The 23,605-nt window shown below is 52.1% G+C and overlaps 8 protein-coding genes across 8 annotated transcripts; 2 read left to right on the top strand and 6 right to left on the bottom strand.

Annotated features, from left to right (window-relative positions):
• Positions 1–47: 47 nt before the first annotated feature.
• On the bottom strand, positions 48–1,164 carry BJX67DRAFT_345774 (uncharacterized protein). The gene has a single exon (XM_071028370.1). It carries the CDS (start codon positions 766–768, stop codon positions 355–357), a length of 414 nt encoding a protein of 137 aa, XP_070889431.1. The 5' UTR covers positions 769–1,164; the 3' UTR covers positions 48–354.
• A 22-nt stretch (positions 1,165–1,186) lies between these two features.
• BJX67DRAFT_283755 (phosphoglycerate dehydrogenase) lies at positions 1,187–2,685 on the bottom strand. Its single transcript, XM_071026706.1, has one exon. It carries the CDS (start codon positions 2,283–2,285, stop codon positions 1,350–1,352), a length of 936 nt encoding a protein of 311 aa, XP_070889430.1. The 5' UTR covers positions 2,286–2,685; the 3' UTR covers positions 1,187–1,349.
• On the top strand, positions 2,530–4,227 carry BJX67DRAFT_283729 (NADH:flavin oxidoreductase/NADH oxidase). The gene is made up of 2 exons (XM_071026704.1): positions 2,530–2,952; positions 3,048–4,227. The coding sequence occupies exons 1-2, from the start codon at positions 2,773–2,775 to the stop codon at positions 4,128–4,130; spliced, it is 1,263 nt and encodes a 420-aa protein (XP_070889429.1). The 5' UTR covers positions 2,530–2,772; the 3' UTR covers positions 4,131–4,227.
• A 641-nt stretch (positions 4,228–4,868) lies between these two features.
• BJX67DRAFT_283752 (basic helix-loop-helix domain-containing protein) lies at positions 4,869–6,449 on the bottom strand. Its single transcript, XM_071026705.1, has 2 exons — positions 6,231–6,449; positions 4,869–6,161 (listed from the first exon to the last, which is right to left on the bottom strand). Exon 2 carries the CDS (start codon positions 5,857–5,859, stop codon positions 5,101–5,103), a length of 759 nt encoding a protein of 252 aa, XP_070889428.1. The 5' UTR covers positions 5,860–6,161; positions 6,231–6,449; the 3' UTR covers positions 4,869–5,100.
• On the bottom strand, positions 6,231–8,366 carry BJX67DRAFT_345771 (uncharacterized protein). Its single transcript, XM_071028369.1, has one exon. It carries the CDS (start codon positions 7,961–7,963, stop codon positions 6,971–6,973), a length of 993 nt encoding a protein of 330 aa, XP_070889427.1. The 5' UTR covers positions 7,964–8,366; the 3' UTR covers positions 6,231–6,970.
• Positions 8,367–10,180: 1,814 nt separating this feature from the next.
• On the top strand, positions 10,181–13,779 carry BJX67DRAFT_283827 (glutamine amidotransferase subunit DUG2). Its single transcript, XM_071026707.1, has 6 exons — positions 10,181–10,614; positions 10,678–10,803; positions 10,859–10,990; positions 11,054–11,614; positions 11,671–11,851; positions 11,921–13,779. The coding sequence occupies exons 1-6, from the start codon at positions 10,375–10,377 to the stop codon at positions 13,618–13,620; spliced, it is 2,940 nt and encodes a 979-aa protein (XP_070889426.1). The 5' UTR covers positions 10,181–10,374; the 3' UTR covers positions 13,621–13,779.
• A 35-nt stretch (positions 13,780–13,814) lies between these two features.
• BJX67DRAFT_345740 (TAPT1 family protein) lies at positions 13,815–17,259 on the bottom strand. Its single transcript, XM_071028368.1, has one exon. It carries the CDS (start codon positions 16,922–16,924, stop codon positions 13,868–13,870), a length of 3,057 nt encoding a protein of 1,018 aa, XP_070889425.1. The 5' UTR covers positions 16,925–17,259; the 3' UTR covers positions 13,815–13,867.
• Positions 17,260–20,584: 3,325 nt separating this feature from the next.
• On the bottom strand, positions 20,585–22,575 carry BJX67DRAFT_378410 (flavin-containing monooxygenase; the record flags this gene model as incomplete). The annotated part of the gene is made up of 7 exons (XM_071032340.1): positions 20,585–21,051; positions 21,098–21,736; positions 21,800–21,842; positions 21,918–22,079; positions 22,174–22,253; positions 22,314–22,436; positions 22,488–22,575. 7 exons carry the CDS (start codon positions 22,573–22,575, stop codon positions 20,585–20,587), a joined length of 1,602 nt encoding a protein of 533 aa, XP_070889424.1.
• Positions 22,576–23,605: the final 1,030 nt, after the last annotated feature.

Genomic DNA, 23,605 nt, shown 5'->3' with positions numbered 1-23,605 from the left:
AGGGACGAGACAAGTCGTTAGCTTCTTCAGAATCATCAACCATTCATCATGTCTCTACTCTCCGACTAACGGAGATAAAATGTTTATGGTGAGAACTGGCCGTCGCCAGTAATATCCCCTCAGAAGCTTCTTTACATTCCTGTCTTGACAGAGACGATGAGCTGAAAAGCCCGCCGGATTTCTGCAAAACGGATTTGGCACCAAAATGCATCAGGATTTCGATCAAATCATATACGGGGCGATAGCGCCCAGGGACTCCAACTGCATACATAATCGCCGTGTATCCCATTGTATCTTTCGCATCGGGATCTCCGCCGCGCCCCGACAGTTGGAGCCGGTAGTCCTCATCCAAGTTCAGCACCCGGAATTGTAAAGTTTGCGCGGCATTTCTCGGGCCGCATTGGGGAACTCACCATAGCTGCTCTGTTGATCCAGATATACCTTCGCACACTCTTCATTGCCGTCAGGCACCTCGCGAACATCCAGCTTCGCCCCGTGAGCGCGCAGCTTCGGAGCTACAATCGATTCCCCTTTGTCAATCGAAATACCCAATGGGGTTCTGCCGAGGCTATCGAGGGTATTCACAAATGCACCACGTTGCAGTAAGAAGTCGACAACCTCCCCATGGCCGCCCATGCAGCAACATGGAGTGCCGCCAACTCGTGCTTGCCGCCTTGAAGATGAATAAATTCGTGTAGAAGCTCGACGACTTTTTCTTTTGAGCCGTAGGAGGCGGCCCAATGGGTTGCAAGCCGGAATGACCTCCATACATCGAGCAAGATACCGCTTTCGTGAGATTGGCTTTCTCGAGAGAGCCCCGGGCTATTACATGGTACTTCCTCTGATAATACTCCTCCGCCAGTGTGCTCTGTCCCCGCGCGACCATGATTTCTGGAGGAAGGCTGCTGAGACGCATTACAGAGCTGGGTTGAAGAGTGAGGAGATGGTTTAATGTTCAATTACAGCGAAGTTGCTACTCTCAGAGCAAAAATACACCTGATTCTGTGTTGATATGGTGCATGGCTGGTGGGATCTTGCATTTGATGGACGCACTGAGCCACCTAAACGTACACAATAAGGAATACCTCCCCGATAGTAAAAGTAGATGCATAGATATTTCTGATAAACTATTTGTCATAGCCTATCTTGGCACATGCCTGATTCATACGTGATATATAATATTAGGCTCAAATATTCTTAGATTTACTACTTCTTAATCAGTTATGATAACTATAGATATATTTTGAAGTCTAACTACTTCTAATAACTGGAACCTCCCCCCCGGGGGCGCTCCCGAGACTGCGCCTTTGCACGTCCATTCTAGCTCTCAACCATACTATACTTTGCATCTAGATTTTGTTCTTAAGCCTCTGTGAAGCCAAAAACCGCCGCAGGTTATCCGCAATCAATTCGGTAGATCCCTCGGGTCGCCCCCCAGCAGCATGAGGCGAAATAATCACGTTAGGTGCCTTCCACAACCTGCTTGACGCAGGCAGAGGCTCAGTCTGGAACACGTCCAGCGCCGCACCGGCGATCTCTTGCCGCTCCAAAGCATCCACCAATGCATCCTCATCAACCGAGACTCCACGTCCGACGTTCACGACCCAAGACTGCTTCGGAAGCAGCTTGAGTCTCTCGGCATTCAGCGCGTTCTGCGTCGAAGCAGACCCCGGAAGAATCATTACCAATGCATCAGTCTCCGGGAGAAGCTCAGCGAGCTTATCTTCACTAAAGACCTCGATTCCATTTCGCGCACCTGCGCTCCGCGCAATACCCTTGACATGTGCTCCGAGCATAGTCAGATATGGTGCCAGTGTCTTGGCGATGCTCCCAAATCCCCAAATGAGCACGCGAGCATTGCGCAACGTGGTAAAATCGCTGCGCGGAAAAGAGCCACCCAGGTGCTGTGGCCACTTGGATTGAAGCTGGTAGTCGCGCATCTCGAAAAAGCGACGCGCGCAGGAGAGGAGCAGGCCGAGGGTGTGTTCGGCGACTGGGTGGTCATGCAGGCCAACGCCGGTGGTGACTAGAATCTTCGAGGTGTCGAATCCAGCACTCAGGACGTCGTTGGGCCCCGCAGCGAGAGACTGGATCCATTTCAGATTCTTCAACCGCTGGGCGGCGTCTTTGAGGTTGTCTGGAGAGTTGGACCAGGTGACGAGGATGGCGGCGTCGACGTGTTCTTCCGGAATCGGAGATTTGACATCATAGGGGTGTAGGGAGACGGAGAAGCCCTGAAGGCTCCGGATGTCGAGCGGGGCGGATGTTGGGTATAAAAGCTTCATGAGGGCGCGTACCGGACACAGAATCCAAATTTAAGAACGAGAAAAGGAGACAAAGAGCATGAAATGAGGGGTTCGAGAGTATCCCTCTCTTCCTCACCCACTTGTCGGGTCAAAGCCGACCGAAACGAGGGGCACAATTCATGGCGGAGATTGTCCGACCATGTGTGAGAGAGATTCTTCACCCCCCTTGGTTCTCCCCGCCTGAGGCTCGAGTGACTATATCCACGATAGATCGGAATCGTCCAGCGCTCGATTTTCCGAATCACCTTGAAATACCCCTTGAAATTTCACGGCACCGGCATTGGAAGATAGGGATGCCTCGCGAGACCGAGGAATCTGTTGCACCCTGCTCTACTGGGGTTTGACATCACCATGATCACCATGATTTCTAAGCCGGGTGTCGCATTTAACCCCTCGTGGCCCCTCTTTTTTGGACTCTCCATGCAATTGCCCGATAGCTGCACTTGTCGCGGACCAGCTTCTCGCAATGGCTTCAAAAAACGTCCCCGATATTCAGGTCAAGCCTGCCTCCGGGATTTCCTACTTTACACCCGCTCAGGAACCACCCGCGGGAACAGCAGCCGATCCGCAGTCTGACGGATCATCCATTCCCAAGCTGTTTCGTCCTCTGAAAGTGAAGAGCCTCACATTGCACAATCGGATTGGAGTGAGTCTTCTCAGTTGCTACCCCTTAGTACCTCCCGTTCCGAGGAGTGTAGCAACTCTATGATAGATCACTCACATTTGGACTACACTCATTAGTTATCCCCTCTGTGCCAATATTCCGCGGACGATGGCCACATGACGGACTGGCATATGGCCCACCTCGGAGGGATCGCCCAGCGCGGTCCCGGATTTCTCATGATTGAGGCTACCGCCGTCGAACCTGAAGGACGAATTACTCCACAGGATCTTGGATTATGGAAAGACTCCCAGATCGAGCCCATGAAGCGTGTGATCGAATTTGCCCACAGCCAGAATCAGATAATTGGAGTTCAGATCGCTCATGCGGGCCGAAAGGCGAGCACTGTTCCACCGTGGTTGTCCTTTGGTGATACGGCATCCGAAAACGTGGGCGGATGGCCAGACCGCGTTAAGGGGCCATCTGATGTCCCGTTTGCGTCGCGGTTCCCTGTTCCCAAGGCAATGACCAAGCAGGACATCGAGAACTTCAAGGCATCTTGGGTAGCGGCCGTCAAAAGGGCTGTGCGGGCCGGTGCAGACTTTATTGAAATCCACAATGCGCACGGTTATCTTCTCATGTCCTTCCTCTCCCCGGCTGTCAACACAAGAACCGACGAATATGGCGGCAGCTTCGAGAATCGCATCCGTCTCAGCCTCGAGATCGCAAAGCTGACAAGAGAGGCGGTTCCCGACCACCTTCCGGTTTTCCTGCGCGTATCTGCTACCGACTGGTTGGAAGAGCAGGCCTCTCAGCCGAGCTGGAAATTAGAGGACACAATTAGATTTGCCCAGATTTTGGGCCAGAGTGGCGATATCGACGTCCTTGATGTGAGCAGTGGTGGCACCCATGCAGCTCAAAAGATCAAATCCAAGCCGGGTTTCCAGGCGCCTTTTGCCATTGCCGTGAAGAAGGCAGTTGGAGATAAGCTTCTTGTGGGCACCGTGGGAATGATCGACAGTGGAAGCCTTGCAAATTCCTTGCTGGAGAATGAAGGGTTGGACATCGTCCTTGTGGGTCGTGGCTTCCAGAAGAATCCGGGACTGATCTGGACGTTCGCTGAGGAGCTGGGCGTGGAAATCTCCATGGCAAACCAGATTCGATGGGGCTTCTCCCATCGTGGTGCGGGTCCATATTTGCGGAAGAGGTCGGGCAAGATTTAGGAGGCTGTAACTGCTCATAAAGACGCCTAGAGTTGCAAAGATCTAGACCATTAGTAGTGATTTGATGAATATATATCGGCCGTGGTCGTGTCTCGCGATTCTCTACCATCATTTCGCCACCATTAAGCTGGACACCATAATTCTATATTTAGTTCCAACACAAGGTGCTGCAAATTATGCAAGCGCCATGCAAATCATCCAAAAGACCCGGAATTATAAACATGAAAACATTTAAGGCTACAAGTGAGGGTGGACGTCCGAGAGGGTGCTCCCTGAATCTCTAGACGGGGTCTGCGTCGTATCTCTCCCGCAAGAACAATACTCGTGTCGTTGAAGGGCCAAGCATACCTTTGGCGCTGACTCGAGCATCTGATATGGTGCCTTAACAAACCTAACGTTAGGGTTGCAGCTATTCCGCTGATCCCTCGGCCCATTACCCGGCCATATCTCGAATACATACCGGCACTCGAGCCATAATTATCAGTCCCATACTTGAGTGGTCCCATCAGGAAATGAGTCACTCGAACTCACCCCACAACGACAACCTCCAAGGTTGTCTTAGCCTTCGTGATTACAATACCATCCACCTTCAGGCTCCTCCTCCCAGAGGACAAGGAATAGGGAATCGGCGACGGCAACCGGCACCTTAATCGACACCAGAAACTTCAGTGGTGATGAACGGGCTGGCTGTCTGAGAATGTGATGCCGCACGACCAAAGAGAAGTAATACAGAAAATAAATGTACTCATTGGATGATTACCTACTTTGCTTACATCGCTCCGGGCCTGGTGTCTGAGCTGCGTAGATTCCAGCGAGCTAGGTTATCAATGCTGTGTACCTATAAAGAATATTTTCTCCTCCAGGGCGTTTCTTTCTCGTTTGTCTTCATTAACACATTAAGCTCCGGGCCGTTCGTTGCTTTCCGTATCTTCGTAGAGGAGCCCTAACTAAACTACCAGCGCTAGTAGAGCTACGACCTCTCCTTCCCACTCTCAAACCCCCTCAAATATTCCAACTGCTCCATCAAACTCTTATTTCCCTCCATCAGCGCCTCCAACCACCCTGCTGCCCTTGCCAACACCTCACTCTTCCTGCATCGCTTCAGAGAAACGCCTGGAACAAGCGAACAGATCTCATCGTAGAGCTTACTCTGCTGCGTTCGTCGATTTCGCTCAGAGAGTATGTGCTGGAGTCTTCGCCTCGACGAGGGCTGAGGCCCATCTCCATCCTTCCGGTTTTTCCGTTTCCCACCCTCCAGCTCGACAAGCGTACCTCTGCCATGTTGGCCAGCTGTGCTGGGTTCCTCGACCGTAAGATTAACCCAGCTTAGATATAATTCCGAAAGATTGTCTCCCATTAAGTCGTGGGTCGGCGTATCAGGGTGTGGGGAGTAACCGTCCGGACCGAAGGAGGGATCAGAGCCCCAAAATAAAGCCTGGGACGGGGATTCAGGGCCATTTCCCGGCGAGGGGGGTGAGGTTGTACCGGGAGTACGTGTATCTCGTTGGCTCGGGAGTATTTGATGACTTGGAACGGCTGGTTCTGGAGTTCTGAGGTACGTGTAGTCCCCATAGTTGGAAGGGCTGTATCTAGCATGTCTTGGGCGTTTCGGTTCGGGCTGTAATATTCGAGTGTCGCTGCTAGAGACTGACTCGCATCTGTTTTGGTATGAGAGATGGAAATATCCAGGATCGGGAAACGGTTGGTTCTCATGATGAGGGCCTTCCATCGTTAATTATCTGATCATGGGAAAGTTGGGAGGCAATGTACCGGCCTCTTGATCCTGGGAGCCAAACAACTGGAATCCAAACGGGGGCCCCGCGTTGGAGTCTGGCGATCTTCCCATACTCCTCTTGTTTGGCTGCCCGATGGAATCCAATTTGCCTGGAGGATTAATATGGTTTTGGGTTCATGAAAGTTCAAAAGGCGAGAAATCGCCAACTAAGACAATGAAAATGTTACCCTAATAAAGGGATAGGAGAGAGTGACCTCCATATTATCGCTCGCCATGTCTGCAGATTGTAAGAAAATCTGACTGCACATCAGCTTGTTTCAGATGATAAATCCTTCGAGCTTAAAATCTCGAGGGTCGAGTCGTACCTGCGCCACGGGATTTCTGGGGCGGATCATAGAGCCTATCTTCCGAGGAACTTGACCAGAGTGGTCAACGCTGCTCATCCACTGAGAGGCTCTGCTTCTGTTGATTATCCTCCCGGGTATGTTGGCCACTAGCTCGATGAGGAAAATGCATGCACTGTGGAAGGTTCTTCGCGGCATTTGCCAGTGGGAAGATGGGTTGATTGGAAATGTCAATGGGGTTAGCGGGCGATCTTCCCTAGGTTAGTGCCTCTATGATACTCGCAATTGCATGTGTTCCCGGCAAAGCAAAGGTACATCACCCCACTTCCGAAAATACGAGAGAGGAGTAAGTTTGACGTAGATAATACGCGCTTAACCAGCAATTAGCACCGATTGGGAACGGTAAGGGCTGTGGAAGCATTAGAGAATTTGGTAGTTCAAGGTTGGAATATATATGGTCATGTACATAGTTGAATTCCCGATGCTGAAGGAGTAATACCGTCCCCAACGCCGCCACAACGCCAAGTATGTTGACAGAAGAAAAGGCTGCCTAAAAACAGTGGTATATATCATATATATAAACGACTTGAGGGATTGCGTCAGTCAAATCGGTCCTTTAATCATGATGCCTTCTGTTGTCAGAGATAGTGAAACCGGCTGTCGGGGGGGTTGGCATCGTAGAGATCGTATGCAAATGTTGTCTCGAAACCGAACGCATACATCGGTATATACATTAAGGAAGAAGCGTGATAATGTGTCGATCAAGCTCTAAACATTAAACGAAGGCGACTCGATCGCTTCTTTTTTTCCTTGGGTTTCTTGTCCTTGTCGGTATGCCTTGACTCGGCTGTGGAAGAGGCCTGTGACAGACCCTTGGACGGGGCCTTGGAGGGTGCTTTCTTGCTTCGTCTCGAAAATACTGAATCTGTCTTTGTATCCGCTCGTGAAGGGGAAGGATTGGTTCGACGTGCACGCGAGCGGCGAGAACGGCGGGAAGACGCTCTAGATTCATCGCCGTCGAACTTGAAGCGAGGATCCCGAGAAAGTCGTGCCGTCGTGACATCGATTCCAGACATCATTGCAGCCTGTGGCGTAATAAACTCGCCGTCCACAGAGGTTCCGACGCTCTCGGCCTCTGCGTCCGCAACACCACGCCGCCACATCTCCACGGAGCTAAGACAGTCGGTATTGAACTCTATCATCTCCTCCATGTGTGCTGAACGCTCATCGGCTTCGGCTTCTTTGGCACTAGAAGACTGAATCTGCTTAACGACCTTGTAACCGCCAAACATAACAATCGTGGCGGTGAGTCCGACGCCAGCAGCAATCAGGAATTGGGGACTAGCGAGTAAAGCCCAGATGGTGGGGGCTGCAGCCTTCAACATGGCAATTGCTGAGGGTGCCATTTTGGTGACAAGGTTGCTGATTTCTGCGAGGGTAAGTGCAACAGCCGCCATGGCGTCCGGGTTCTTCTGAAGATGACTGATGGTCGCTGTTGCGGTGTGTTGGACACAGTTGGCTTCCTCCAGCAACCATTGGGCTCGGCTAACAAGGCCACTAAGTTCGGGATCTTCAATTTTCTGCAGCTGCTGGCCCCTTCTAGGGGAGGGTTGTCGAGTAATTGCCGAGGGGTGAAACTCGCCATATGCTAGGTCCATATCTACATGAGCATCGGACTTGGAGCGAACGGTAGGAGGACGATGAACCAGTGGTTGGTGCACGGTGATATCATGGTGGGTGTGACGCCGGGCCATCTCAGCCGGCGGGCCGTAGATAGATTCTGTGCGAGGTGCAGCGGAATGCAAGTCCTGCTCATAAACCGATCCACGGCGAGAGCGGTGGTGGTGTCTGTGACTGGAGTGGTGGTGTCGCGAGCGACTCCTGCGGGCGGAGGCTACTGTTGGGGTATCATCGAGCGTATAATTTTGTAGACCTCTCAATGCTTCTCGTTCGGCAATCTTCTCAGCGATTTTCGCATTTCGTTCGGATTGGACTTGGGCCTTGCGCTCGCGGTAGGCATTTTTGGCGTGACTGAAGACACCGAACAGGTGCTTGCTCTGTTGTTTCCCAACATGAATTAGAATCGAAAATGGGGGCCCAGAAAGTGAGTCTAGGAATGGTATCGGATACACACCGTACTAACTACTTGCCCTGACTTGTCAATCACAGCAATTGTCTCGCCGAACGGAGGCATGTTTGACCGAGAACCTGTTGGCAGATAACCAGAGCGCTCAGCGATCTGAACAGTTCCAATGGCAGTTAAATGACGAATAGCATTGATAAATGATCGACGATATTGGGAGCCGAGCTCGATCGCCGTCGGATGAGCGGTGTCGGACAATAGAGAGATGAGAATTATTGAGAGATATCGAGACGAAGAGAGGTTCGGGTGGAGAACGAGCTACGATCTCCTCAAGTACCCGCGTTTCGGTCCGCGCCTGAGATGGACGTTCTGACAAGGCTGATCCGAGCTGCGGAGAAGTGGCGTCTTATAAAATTGATGCCTGTTGTGAGAGTTGCACACTTCAGCTGAGGTTCGCGGTGCAGATGCATCAATGAGTGGGCGATCTATGCCCCTAAAAAGAGCGAAGCAACGAACGGGGGAGGATTGTCGACGAAAGGAGAGGATGAGTCGTTGGGTGCCGGTGAAGCCAGGTACAAGGCAACAAAATGGTGCTCAGACTTCAGGAGAGGCCTTCTGAATGGCTGTCAAGTCCACGGCCGATCCGTGGGGATCCAGTGGTGAGCTGGCTTGCTCTGGTGCGATCGTTGGGGTGAAGCACCATCGCTAGATTGGCTCGAAGATGTTGGGGTCGCTCTTAGGGCACTTGAGATCGGGTATCAACTTCGAAGTCTCCACTGAGGTTTTGTGGAACGAAGGCTTCGAAACCTCTGGCTGAATCAGAAAATAGGTCCTCCTTTGCGGCTGCTCCGTGTTGGCGGAAGGAAGACCCATTATTGATGAGCGGCGCGGATTCGGATTGCCCGAGACGAGAACCAGCAAATGGCGGTGATGGGCCAATTGTGATTGGTTGACTATAGCACCGCCACTGTGTGGCTGGTGAGACGTCACCCACGCCCTGGAGACGTCCATTATTAGGCCAATGTTACGCCACATGTGGAAGATAAGGATTCGTGGCTCGGAGTCTTCTGGACTACGAGCGCCCTTTGTTGCGTCGGGGAGACAATCTTCACTTCCGATTGCGAAGGGGATTCCCATTGACAGCGATGGAACACGACCGGTGGAGCAACCGAATCAATTACACGCACTGGGCAGGCCGTGCGGTCTGGCTCTTGTCCTCTTGGGCAGATAGTTCCTTGCGAATTGGATGCCTGACTGAAAGACAGATGGAGTTGTCGAGAAAGGCGGGTCAAATATTGTGCCCAGGTGGTAATTCGCTGTGCATGTCCCGTGCGAGTTCTGCGTACCCAAGCCCCATGACTGCAAAGCAGAGAGGGAACTTCAACGCATCCCACGCTTCCCAGTATCAGCCAGCCAGTTCCCAATTCTTTCCAGGATTTCCGGTGCCCCGTGAGAATATCACTCTTAGCTCCTCTTCGCACTCCTCGAGCACCTCCTTTCAATGAGCCCGAGCGAAGCATTCGAAAACCATGTCCCAACCCGCGACAAACGCCTTGCTGACCCGGCTGTTGTGGGAGCCTAGGTTCGTCCATGCTTTTCCGATATATGACGTAGACGTGATGATACATAAATAAAAGCGGGATAGACAAAGACAGTTGACTCTCTCATGCAGGAGGAAGTGCTGTTGGAAGCATCCCGACCGAAACAAAGCAGGTGAGTCCAGTTGTTGACAGGCGGAGCCTGAGGTATTCTTTTTTTGCACCGCCACAGTTCTTTCATCGACGCTCATTCTTTTCCCCGGTCAATTTTCCATGTCATCACCGTCAAGGGAGATCACGACATTCAGGACACGCAATGGAATTATGATTGCTGGTCTATGTAACGAACGATTTCCCTGCAGAGATTTGGTTCCCCGAAATTTTTTGATCCCCCTGCCCACAGAGCGTGGTGGAAAAAGAACCATGTCACGTGAATCGACTGGCTGTGACACTGCTTAAACATTTCCCTTCTCTTTCCTTTTCAATTCCCTTGAAACTTCGACATAATTGAGTCGATATTCCAAGAACTTAGGCTGAGACGGCAATGGACCCTACAGGTCTTACTGAGTCTGATAGCCCCTCGGATATCGATGACCAGACGAAAACGTGGGAGTCCGATCCTCGGTCTCTGACAGCACAACTCGCCCACAGCGATGACGCTCATTATCCGACATCAAAAAACGAATGTGGCATTGGGCATCGAATGCAAGCTAGTCGGTCCGTGCTAGCCTTGGTAGTAGACGAGGATTGTGTCTTTGCCGGCCTTCAAGGAGGTGATATCGTAGTACGTGGCTGATTGGCTTATTTCACCATAGCTTCGCATACCGAGAAAGCTCACCTTTCGCAGGCGTGGTCCCTTGAAAACTATCATCTCGTTCTGTCCGTTCGTGCTCACCAAGAAAGCGTTTTGGACTTGTACCTATCGGAATGCGGCGATCTCCTCTTCTCTAGCGGAGGCGACTCTGTCGTCAATGTATGAGCGCTAGCCCATTGTGCTCCTGTGTCCGGCTTTCATTGATGAGTTCCAGGTCTGGTCTACGCGAACTTTTGAGCGGCTATATTCCATTCATTCTCACCACGATGTTGGTGATCTCTTCGCTGTAGCGTATTCGGCCCGCCTGAACACTGTATACTGTGGCGCACAAAACACCAGCATTCAGGTTCGCGGCCTATCTTGACCAGCACATGCAACACCTTTGTGGATGTTTTCTAATCCTCTACAGTGGTGTAATCTTTCCCAAACGGGTGCAGCCTCTACTCACTTTTCTGCTGCCCAACTATCTAAACGAACACACCGCTTCTTCGATTCACGGGGTCCTGATGGCAGTCGCGCCCCTCCATCGGACGCAGGTATTGAAGACGGCCAGTCCGTTGATCATGGCGGACAGGTGCTTACCTTTAAGCGTGACCATCATAACCTGTTTTCTCACCATGGGTACGTTTACACTATGCTGATTGTCCGAGGACTTCTCGAGTCCTCGCCAAATGATGAAGTCCTCTTGACTGGGGCAGGCGATGGAGTTGTCAAACTCTGGCGTTTGGAGCAGGCCAAGCCAGATGTGGCTCCGGCCCAGATGGCGAAGTTACAGAATAACGATTCCGTGCTTTCCGTGGCGGTCGATGGTTCATTCCTCTACTGTGGGCTCACAGGAGGAGCATTAAATATTTGGAACTTGGATACTCATCAGCTGGTGAAACGCATTACCGCTCACACCGGTGATCTATGGGCCGTTGATATCATCCACGGAATGGCTGTCTGTGGAGATTCGAATGGAATTGTGAAGGTGCGCCACCAAGTTCACCGACCAAATATTATTCATCACTGACCATCGCTGGACAGAAATTCAACTCTCGCTTTGAGGAAGTCGGCAGCTGGACTGCCCATGAAGGGACTATGTTAGCTTCTGCTGCGGGTAGATTCAAGGACCGACACATCTACGCTACAGGAGGAAACGACAATACTGTTGGAATATGGGATTTGACCGATGTTTCTCTGACAAAACAACCCCCAATAAATAATGGTATGGACAGCAATCTAGTATCGTGCGTGATACTTCGCCCAAGGATGTCGATACTGACCACGTTGATAGATGAGATGGTGAGCTGCCTCGCAAAGCTAGTTGCTTTCAAAACAGTGTCAGCCAGCCCTAAGTTCGCCGGGGAATGCAACCAAGGTGCCGCATTTCTTCGTCGACATTGTATTTACCTCGGAGCCAAGACAAAGCTTTTGACCACTGGAAAGGACACGAACCCCATCGTTGTTGCTCGCTTCGGTGCAACGTCGCCCAGAAAGGCCAGTAAGACCATTCTCTTCTACGGGCACTACGACGTTGTGAGCGCAGACGCCAATAGACAGAAGTGGAAAACGGATCCATACCAGCTAACCTCCATGGATGGATTTCTATATGGTCGCGGGGTCTCCGATAACAAAGGCCCAATCCTCGCCGCTCTGTACGCTGCAGCAGATCTAGCCCGACAGAAAGCACTTCGATGCGATGTCGTTTTCCTCGTCGAGGGAGAGGAGGAGTCGGGATCCCAGGGGTTTCACGAGACAGTCCGCAAACATAAGCAGCAGATTGGACCTGTAGACTGGATATTGCTGGCGAACAGCTACTGGTTGGACGATTACAATCCGTGTCTTACTTACGGGCAGCGTGGCGTTGTCCACGCAAATTTAATTGTCACTAGCGACTACCCAGACCTGCATAGTGGCATTGACGGTAGCTCGCTACTCGATGAGCCGCTGAAGGACTTAACGATGCTGCTGGGTACAATTGTGGGACCTAAGGGCAAGATTCATCTGCCCGGTTTTCAAGACCCCGTGCTGCCGTTGACGGATGCCGAACGAGAGCGATATGGAGCCATTGCAGAGATTCTTCTCAAGCGACACCCGCAAATCAAAGACAGTGAGGCCTTGATCGACTCGCTTATGCATCGATGGCGAGAGCCGTCTCTTACAATTCACTCAGTTGAGGTGCCGGGAAGCAGCAAGAGTACAACCACAACCATTTCACGCAAAGCCAAGGCCAGCCTTTCAATTCGTCTGGTACCAAACCAACAAGCCGACGAGATTGCAGCCGCCTTAACTCTGTACGCACAAGAACAATTCGACCAACTCGAATCGCAAAACGACCTCACTGTTGAAATCACGGGTACATCCGATCCGTGGCTCGGCGATCCCGATAATGAGATATTCGAAACCCTCGCCGAAGCGATCACCGCGGCTTGGACCCCCGACAATCAGAGCCAGAAGCACCAGTATCCATTCCCCCAACGGGCCATCGAAAACCGCACAACCAGCCCCCTAGGCTCAAAAGAAGATCGCACCACCTTGCTTCGCCGCCAAGACTCCGAAGACAGCCTCGCCTCCCACATCGACAGAATCATCATGTCCACAACAACATCCAAAACAACCACGCGCCAACGGTCCACACCTAGTATGACCGTGCCCACCTCATCTACTTTGACCGGACAATCAGGCAAGCGCACTGCCCATTCCTCAGCGGCTTCGTCGCCGCCCCCGGGCCCAGCCGTTCCGACTTCACCAGACCCGCCTTTAGAGACGGCACGAGAAAAGGCTGGAATTCGACCAATCTATATCCGCGAGGGCGGCTCGATCCCGACAATTCGGTTTCTAGAAAAGGAATTCTCGGCGCCGGCGGCTAATCTTCCCTGTGGACAGGCGAGTGACAATGCGCATCTGTATAATGAACGCTTGCGGGTGGAGAACCTGTACAAAAGTCGGGACATTTTTAGTTATGTATTTTCTCGATTACCGGGAAAGGCTTGATCTAGCGGAGCGCGGAGTGATTAGATGGAAGTCTTAGTTTACTTTTTGCCAAATGTTTGCGGCCGGTGGTAATCGCAAAGAATTTAAGTACTCTGCCGATTGCTCGAGCGAAACGTAGCAAAGCCATCTGCTAATCTGTTAAGTATTTGGGTTTTATATGGAATTGCGAAAAGGGTACGGGGCGGTCTGAATTATAGTACAATTAATACACGGATACCAGTACACTATATAATTTGTAGGCTATCCACTACCAGATCCGTTTTGCCGCCATCTCGTACCGTTGGACGTGGTCCAAATGCAAATCATCTCCGCGAGGGCCCTTTCCCTTTTGTGATTCCTTTTCCTTAAGTTTTCGTAGACCGTCCGGATCGTCGGCGTAGATCCATCGTCGATGGTCTTCGTTGACTTCAACGGTGCCCCAACCCCCGACACGTCGACTACCTTCTACCTCAAAGTCGGGGCCACGCGGAGCCACGTTACCTTCTGGAACATTGGAGTTTGTATGTGAGGACAGCGGGGGGCGCGCGAGCTCTACCTCCCGCTGCTTCATCGACTTGTAGCGGGACCGGGCGTAGGCCAAAAGAACCATACCGAGAAGGAGCTTGACAATCAGAAGCAGAACAAAACCGGTCAGTATAAGCACAACCGTGAATATATAGACGGATTGGACAGGGGATGGCATTGCATTTGCGAGGAATCGCCGGAACCATGCTTCTGCGTGGGCTGCTGTGGCCGGCAGGATTGTTCGTAGTGTAATCGGTGGTGGCGATGGGACCGGGCCTGCTGGCACGTACTGACTGTGAATTGCTGCGAGGGAGGTAGCCTCCACCGCAACGGATGATGAAGGCGACAGAGGCGGAGACTGAGGGATCAGGGCGGCCAGAAGCATTTGGTAGGTCTGTACCGAAACCCGGAAGAAGAGGCAGGAAAGTGGGATGATTGGAAGCCCGAAACGGCGGGTCAAATTCTGGTCACCGAAGGCATTGGTGTAATAGTCTTTGGCAATGGTATCCAAGAACCGTCCGTAAATAGCAGGGCGTGTGTTGTTGAATTTGTTGATGTATGCATGTTTAAGCCAGTCCACGAACATCTCCGATCCGAGTACCATCAGGAACGGCCCAAGTACCTGCATCAGTGCTGGCAGAAATGAATGGACGTGGCTAAAAGAGGCTATCAAGGATGACGGCACCATCGTAAAAGCCTGAGGGAGAATTGAGGTTGACGATCTTGGAGGTGTCATGAGCGGCGTGCTATTTGTAGCAGATACCACACTGGTAGCACCTGTGCTGATCAGACTGGTACCGAGTTGGAAAGCGCCTGTTTCGACCATATTTCGGGACGCAATGATGGTTAGCATGAGCCACAGCTGGAACCGCTCGACGACGTCCGCACAGGTCAGCTGGAATAGATTTTCTTTTTCAAATTTTTTAAAGACTGTCGACTTGATCTCCACGAATTGATTGGACAAAAGCAGTGTAATCAACGCGTTAGAGTACGAGTTGACGGCCACGTTCAGCGTCATAACCTGGTAGAACAGAGCAGTCGAATGGATAACTGTGTATGCTAGGGCCAATAAAAAGAGTCCAAATGGCCGAAAAATCTTGCTACGTCCGTCTGGTCGACGTTCCAGTGCCTCACGCGAGAAGAGGCACTCGAGAACATCCTGGCCGACAGCGGCAAAAAGGCGATCACTAACTTCCAGTACGTTGTAAATAACGTACAGCTTGATTGCCGCTTGACCACGGATCCAATGATACATGCGACTGGCGTCAAAGTACATGAGGACGATGCAAGTGACAATCATTAGGAGTCCTTTAAGGATGTCCGCCTTGTCATCGGGAAGCAAAGCGGAAGGGGTCGACCTTTGTCTCCGATGGGAGTGTCGATGAGTATCCGCGCGGTGCCGGCGACGTGGCTCGGGCGGCTTGGAGGATTTGATATCAGCTTCGACTGGCGGAGTCTCCGTCGTTGACGGCACAGATTGGCGGCGACTCCGCCGCCGCCAAACACGTCCAACACCCTTCGCCACAAAATCGGCCAGAAATCGGGCCTCCGCAGCCAAATTCGAAATCCAGGACCCCAGTAGAATATAAACAGCTTTGATAAAACGGAGAGGTAGAATGGTAAAAGAATACAGCCATGCGTCGAGGCATGCTAGAATGCCAAACCATAGGACATGCTCCAATGCTGGGGGGAGCATCAGGAAGTTCATGAGACGCTCTAGCTTGACGCGAGCGGATTCATATGGGAAGTCACTCATCGCAGTTCTGTGGATATACAGCGGAGATGGGCGTCCGGAAGCAAGCTCCAGCTGCAAATACGTGGGGATAGAGAGCGGCGGTAAGGGAATGTTCTGGGGAGGCGGAGATGGCAGAGCCGGCTCAGTCATTAGGGGAGGGCTTTTAGGATTCTTTGGTTCGATTTCACGGCTGATAGATAGGCGGTCTTGCCTCGAGCGAGATGACCACGTTTGGGCGAGACGCTCACTGCTACTTCCCGAGACAGTTTGTTTCCGTGTGGATTGGGGGTTCGATACAGCGCGTCCCATGTGCGGCCGGTTTCGACCGGTGCCAGGCGGTTTCAAACCCAGGCCGTTCAAGCCGTCAGGATTGGGAGGATCCTTGAATTTTTGTGTTTTATGGTTCTCATCCGGCGGAAGCTGCGTTTCGCCTGTTGATAATCTGGGAAGGTCCGACTCGATCGGCGAGAGCAACGGCGACGGGCCATCGGAGACCCCTCGTTGTCCCAGTTGTTCATCCCAATCCGAAGCGGCTGTACGGTACGGAATCGACTGGGGCGAGGATGTAAGCTCCTGTAATTTGGCTGGGGAAAGCCTTTGTACTCGTTCCCCGTCCGTCTCCTGGTTTCTGGCGGGTGATGAGTCGCGAACCCATCGATGAAGAGCAGCGGTAGCTTCGGGACCCTCAAGAACATCAACCAGCGAAGTACGATGCAGCTTGCGGGGTTGTGAAGCTGTCCCAGAGACCGAATCTTCCTCAGAGTGCCCGAACACCAGACCAAAGGTCTTATCTGGCCCGATGGAGAAGTGGCCAGTTTTCGAATCCCCGCCAGACTCCTGGCGACGCGGACCGCCACTCCCAACCCTGTTGCGAGTCCGAAGCCCATTCCCATTGTGCATGTCCCTCAGCTCAGGATTTCGAATCGTTCCTTCGGGTTCCGAAGAGGGCGAAATGGGTCGTGGGACATCTCCAACTTCACTCTGGGTAGCTTGATCGGTCAAGTTTGCCGTTCGCATTTCGGAGCTGCTGTGTAATCCATTCACGTCAGGCATTGCAACCAACATGCCAAATGGAGACCGTAAGGGAACAAGAAGTTATCAGAGCATGATTTGGGGGAAAAACTGCGGGTGAATCAGGCGACCCCTTGTCCGCTTTGGGGATGACGTTCATTCGGCAAAGGATGCTGCGGTCGTTTCACAACGCGGAGAGTGCAGGCCTCAAGGAGAACACAAGGACATGTCGAGGGCAATATGTCCGGAGAAACCCGCCTGCGGGTAATATAACTGCGAAAAATCAGAGTGTTGGAAAAAGAATCCGAGAGGTTTGACGTGCAAAGCGAACGCCGTCCAGGCCCGATAACGAGTCCAAAAGGCGGTCAGCGGACCATGCGCCGAGCAAAGCATTACGGATATTACGCGAAGAAGAACCAAAACATTTAGATGGTCGAAATAGTATTCGAAGAAGATGTATCTATCTATCGATGGCTTAAAGGTCCCGCTTAGCTCACATCGACACCCGATGCACCCAGAACTTCCAATTATTAAACAGGGGTATATTGGTAGCGTTCCAGACACTGATTCGTTCATAAAACCAAAAGATACAACCGGCTCTTCAAGGAATATTCGTTCATACATGATTTACAGCGTCTCCCGAAGATGAGGTGGATTGGCCACCGTTGGTGATTGGGGAGAGGCTAGAAGTGGTCCGGTTGACGGGTTTGCGGTTGAGGGGTGTATGTTCGGGGAGTATACGCCGGTCTGGGAGTCGGCCCATTTGTATACTCGCTGGTAGGGCCGAAGTAATCCGTTTGGGACGAAGTTGCGGGGTTGCTCGTCGCCGGAGAATTGTAGGCCGTGTACCCTTCCTGCGCCCGTTGCGGGCCCCGTGAGCTTTCTGGAGAGAATGTCCTGATAGGACGTTGATCTTTCGAGAACGCCGGCGAACCTCGGTCCATCGATTGACTTCCCGGAGTAAAGGATCGCGGGGGATATGCAGATTGCGGTGACGGACGAGAGCTGGCTTGAGTGGAAGGAGAGTAGGTGCGCGTGATGCCGTGATCAGTAGCGGTCCCCGCGGCGCCGGGCGTCATGCTCCGCGAATACGGATCAACAGGCGACGCGTAAGGGCGGAAAGGACTAGCAGACCGTGAATTTTCGTAGCCCTCAGGACCACGTCTCTCCCCTGGAACTCGTGGCCCAGCGGCGGAGCCCATGCGGGAAGGCGGCGCGCGAGCGTTATAAGGAGCGGGACTGAAGTTAGAACGCGACATAGGTGTTTGGCTGCGCCCAGTGGTCATAGAGGCATTATCGGGAAGGGGGGGGACCGGCGGAGCAGGAGATGCTTGTCGGTCGAGGGGGCTGTATCCAGAAACCGCAGAAGCACCGGACATTGAAATAGCATCTGAATAAGCAGAGGATTGAGTGACAGTGCGACTGAGAGGCGGTTTATCTGGAAAAGTGGACAAAGAGGGAAGCGTAGGCTCTCGCTCTAAGGGTGCCGCCGTCCCAGGTCGCGACGAGTATGCAGGAAGTGTAGCTAGGGTTGTCTGAGTAGTAGTTCGCGAGAGGGTCGAGACAATAGGCGTCTTGTCATCATCCCCAAATACAGGCAACGTGGGTTTGCGATCAATTCCCATATTGGAATTTGTCGGGGCACGGTCTTGCAGAGCAACACCTTTTGCCAAAGCCTTGTTAACCTTGGTGCGCACAATGTGTTTGAGCCGAGTGTTAATCTTTCTCTTGCAATATGCCTTCAGTGTGCCATCTTCTGCTGGAATATGATGGAAGAGGAAGAGAAGGTAGAGAACAATTGCAACTAGCAGCTTGATGATTGATAATACCCAGATAACGAGGGTAAAGAGCATGCCTGCTAAAACAAGGGCACGCAGGTTGTTCTCTTCTGCAAGAATCTTGACATTATCAAAGAATTGCAGGATCCCGGGCTTGTCTTCCTCGATCGCGTTGTCCCCTCCAGGAAGCAAATCCAATCGCATCACTGAATAGAGCGTGATGGCATTAACGACCTGACGGGGCCCATCTGCAAACACAGTATTCATCCAGCCTGAGTTTTGTTAGCGACAGGATCCAAAAGGGTGTACCACATATGCTCACTTTCGAAGGAAAAATACGCAAACAATGCAACGTATTCCGCTCCTTTTCTACTCTTCGTGAGCTCCGCAAATACTAGGAACCTTCTCCACCCACGACCGTGTTTTCCAAAGCGGATACTCTGAACTCGGGCAGCCAGAGAGTCCAAATAACTCTGGGCAACGCTGCCAGAACGAATCGCGCGGATAGCACGGAGCCATCTCCAAGCCAGAAGAGCAAAGGAGACCATGATACAGACAGCGAAAATCCACCGCGAGTATCTGAAAGGAATTGCAGGCTCGATTTGTCCGGCCCATCGAGAAAAGGCCAGAAGGGTTACAGCTGTGAATGTGTCGACCGCGTAGACCGCGAGAGAAATGAGCAGCAGAACGAATAGAAAGAAATAGGAGAACGGTGATAGGCAAGACTCCGATTTGAAGTCATCAAGGTTCTAGACAGAAGCGCATGTCAACGACAATCCCAACAGCAAGCGAGTAAATCCCGAACTCACCATGTAGTCCCATTGTTCCTCCAAGGCGACTGGGCCACCCTTTTCGCGGTCACCGCAGCAGGCCATTTCGTATTAGGGCCTGGACCTGCCAGAAATCAAACGAAAAACGTGTCCTGGGGGAAACAAGATGAGGATCGATTGACTTCGTCGGTCCAGCCGGGGCGAAGTCACGATCGCAGACAATCGGCAGAGAGAGTGTAGAGCGTCCGGAACGGACTGTCTTTTATCGAGCCGAAAGGAGAGACTCTAAATAAAGAACGGCAATTTGCGAACGAGCGCAGAACGAGCGCAGTTCCCAAGGAAGAGCGGCTGTGTCCCTCAATAGCGCATAGTCGAAACAGGAAGCGCTGCTCAGGTTTCAGGCGTGCTATTAGAAACCAGTCAAGAATCAGATGCGCGGCATGTCCTGAAGCCCACTCAGCAGGTCTCACAGAAATGACGCCCAACCTGCGACTTGCTGCTGTGGAATGCTGATGAACAAGTTGGCGCTTCGCCAAGAAAGGGGGAAGTGCGGCGCGTCCACGGTCGGAAGTTCGCAGCCGAGGAGATCCTGAGTGGGGAGGCAATGGCTGGGAAGTTGGCAGCTGAAACTCAAGGGAAGTGAGTGGACCTGAGAGACAATTCAACGAGCGACGTGAGATGTAGGTCTCAAAAAATAGAGAGGCTGTCTGGAATGAAAGAACGGCTGGTATGAGGACGAGGGAGAGTCAAAGGGAGGAGAAGAGGAAAGGGAAGACTTGAGGGGACTCTCGGCTGAAACGAATTATGAAGGGACCGTCAGCGAGGGTGCCTGGTGGTGAGCTAAATCGTTAGCCGCGGAGGACCCAGACTAGCGATTAGTTCCCAACCATGGTTTGCCCGTTCATTGGCGGGGGATCGGAGAGGTCGAAACACCAGGAAGGATGGCGAGAGGAGGAACGGAAGAGCGTGAGTCCCGCGAGTCTCGGATTCTCTTTCTCACCAACACTGGATTAACTATTGTTCACTACTAACTTATTTCGAGCTTATTCGCATAAGCAAAGACACCTTCTGGATGAGGCTCAGTCTACCCTCGTCCACCAGAGACAATCTCAGCCTTACCAGGCTTTTTTTTGGATCCATCAAATGCCGCAGCTTCACTGGGCTCTTCAACGAGACCGTAGGAGACTCGAGCCACGGAGGAGGACTCCGCTCACCACTGCTAGCACGCTTGCAGCAGTCAAGGCTATGAAGCGATTACTCACATACGATTCCTCCCGCACCCGACCCAAATGCGTAATCTTTCTTGGTTTGACTGCATCCTTGGCGGAGCCTTCAACAACGTAATCGGACCAGCGGACTTGTGAAAGGTTGCGCTGGTAGTCGACCACTGTTCCTGACCAATTGTTAGTGATCTTGCCCTCCTCGGTCTTGTACCAGCTGCTGCAGTTGATATCCGCGAAGCTGCTTCTCGCCAGCACCTCCTGAAGCTCGCGGTTATACACTTGCAGCGCGTTTGGGTGCGGCTTGATCGCCAAAGTCTTCCCTTGCAGACGCGCTCGAAGAACTTCGCCAACAAGGGCGTTCAGATATCGAGATTGTGCCTCAATCATGAGAATAATGGAATTGTGGCCGACTGGCTGTCAGCAATCAGCCGAAGAATGGGGGTAGTTGCTCCCTACCCAGGTTAGTATTCGGCCCATAGAGCATTCCAAAGTTTGGCAGATCCTCCACAGTGACTCCATGGTAGGCAGAAGCGCCCTCCTTCCAAATATCAGACAGGGATCGACCCCCAGAGCCCCGGATACGGATAGGATACATAAATTCCACGGTCTTGAATCCAGTCGCCAGGATGATGAAATCATATTCTTGCGAGGTGCTATCCTCCACTTCGATTCCAGTCTCCGTGATCCGCGAGATCCTGCGCGTCTCCAAGTCTACATTCTCCCGACCAATCGCCGGGTAGTAATCATCAGAAACGATCAGCCGCTTACACCCAGGGGCGTAATTGGGGGAGAGCTTTTCCCAGAGCTCAGGCTTATGAGCCAACTGCGTCCGCATGCCGTCGAAGCACCAGTTACGAATCTGCTGCGCGAAATAGGACTCTGAATCGCTCACAGCGTCATAGAAGCTCTCGCGGAAATCCATGGCTAGGCAGCGCTTTCGCATTCGCAGCGGAGGAACATACGTCAGCAAAGCCTGCTGCAGGGGAGATACGTCGGCGTCAAGCCGAGGGATGACCCAGTTCGGGGTACGCTGATAGACGGCGAGGTAGGATGCAGTATTTGCCACTTCCGGAACAATCTGAGCAGATGTCGCGCCTATTCAAGCACCCGAAACGTTGTTCATTCAGCTGTCCCCAATTTCAAACGGAACAGACGTACCATTTCCAATGATAGCAATCCGCTTATTCTCGCAGTTGTACGTCTAATCCCATCGCGCGGAATGCATCATTCTTCCCCGGAAGTCCTTTGGTCCCGGGATATCAGGTTCGCGTGGAACATTCAACTGCCCGACGGCAGACACGAGAAAATCGGAAGTAAGGACGTAAGAGCGTGCGTATTGGCTGTCTTTGTCGCCAGAGACCTCAACACTGGCCTTCCACTTCATCTCCGCTTCGTCCCATTGTGCTTCTTTAACCTCCGAGTTAAAGCGAATATGTTTCTATAAACCATACTTTTCCGCGACCTGAGTGAGATATTTCTATGCGGCAATTATCAGTTTCGCAATACAAATCCTCAAGTCCAACATTCCATACCAAAAGCTCTTCCTGACCGGGATACTCCCGCGACCACTTTGGGTACTGCTCAAACGAATAGCTGTACAATATACTCGCCACTGATAGTGAAAACGGGACTGTTAGCCTCAAGGCATGGTGAGTAGGTAACTGTTACTAACCATCACAACAACATCCAGGATATTTGTTATCGTGCCATGTTCCGCCCACGCCGCTGCTCTTCTCAACGATAACAAAATTGTAGCAGTTGTTGCGCTTGATAAGATCAATCGCCATACACATCCCTGTATCAGTCAGCTGGAGGTGTTAGAAAGCATGCAGTGACAGTCTCGCACCCGATATTCCGGCTCCGATAATCACAACAGCCGCATTGGTATAGCTTTTATTGCCCACGTGGGCATCCACACGCAGCTTATCCGCCATTCTATCACCTACGTGTCAATCGGCCCAGCAATTCAGTTTACAGTATGAAGCGCCGGCAGCTTGGTTGTCGTCAGATATAACAGCCCAAGAAAGAGGTGATATGCGAAGGAAGCTTTACGAACGCAGGGCGAGGAACAGGATCACTTAGCCCCCACCCCCCGGCAAAACGCATCCAGCACCTCGGATAACCCCCACTCTCCGCATATCTCAACGAGGAGAGTCTTTGTTTCTGCATCGGAGCTTCTTGTGATCCCCACCGACTGGCCTGTCCGGGGTGCGGGGGATCCGAGGTACTGCATGCGGGGACGGCCCTTTCCACCGCAATCTCCTCCGCAAAGCCGACGGGTGTATATGTCAGGGTCAAGTTCGAGGAACAGTGATAAGCATTCTGGAAGACGAGAGATAAGCCCACTTTATTAATATACGAACGGTCTTAGGCGTGATTTTCTGCTGTGCGGCTATTGTGCTACTGGAAACGAACAAAAGAGGATACTTACAGCCAGGATAACAGTGCCCATTCCTTACAAACCACCGGGTAGACTGGTGCGGAGTGGACTCTCGAGCTTGACGAGACATGTAAGTTTGGCCTCTTGGCTGATAAATGCTGGGCAGGGATAGTCTTTTCCCGGAGAGTGTCCGCGGAGGATAGGAGAGGTCCCAAAACGGCTAATCTGGGTCTTTCTTGTTTTCTGCAGCGTGGAACAGGCTTTCGAGTTTTTGGATGAGTCCATTTTGATCGACTGATAGTTCCTGAAGATCGTCGTGCAGAGCTCTGAGGAGACGGGCATAGAGGAATCCCCGAGAAGCAGTGCCACGAAGACGTATCCAAGGGCTCCGGAGTCGAGGTGTTCAGTGGCATACTTCCGGACTGATGTTGTCGGTGGATGGACGGATCACATTTCCTCCATTCTATATAGCGCTGGATACGGCAATGTCAGCGTGGTTTCATAGAAGCTGTAGCCGCATGCCACAGAAATGTACAATCTAGAATTTAGAGGAGATTATATGCCACCATGGTCAATTTACGCGT

This window comes from Aspergillus lucknowensis (genome assembly GCF_044049455.1).
Source record: "Aspergillus lucknowensis strain CBS 449.75 chromosome Unknown BJX67scaffold_6, whole genome shotgun sequence".
NCBI lineage: Eukaryota > Fungi > Ascomycota > Eurotiomycetes > Eurotiales > Aspergillaceae > Aspergillus > Aspergillus lucknowensis.
Note: the sequence above shows the minus strand (reverse complement) of the source record. Positions and strands in the feature narration are given on the sequence as shown.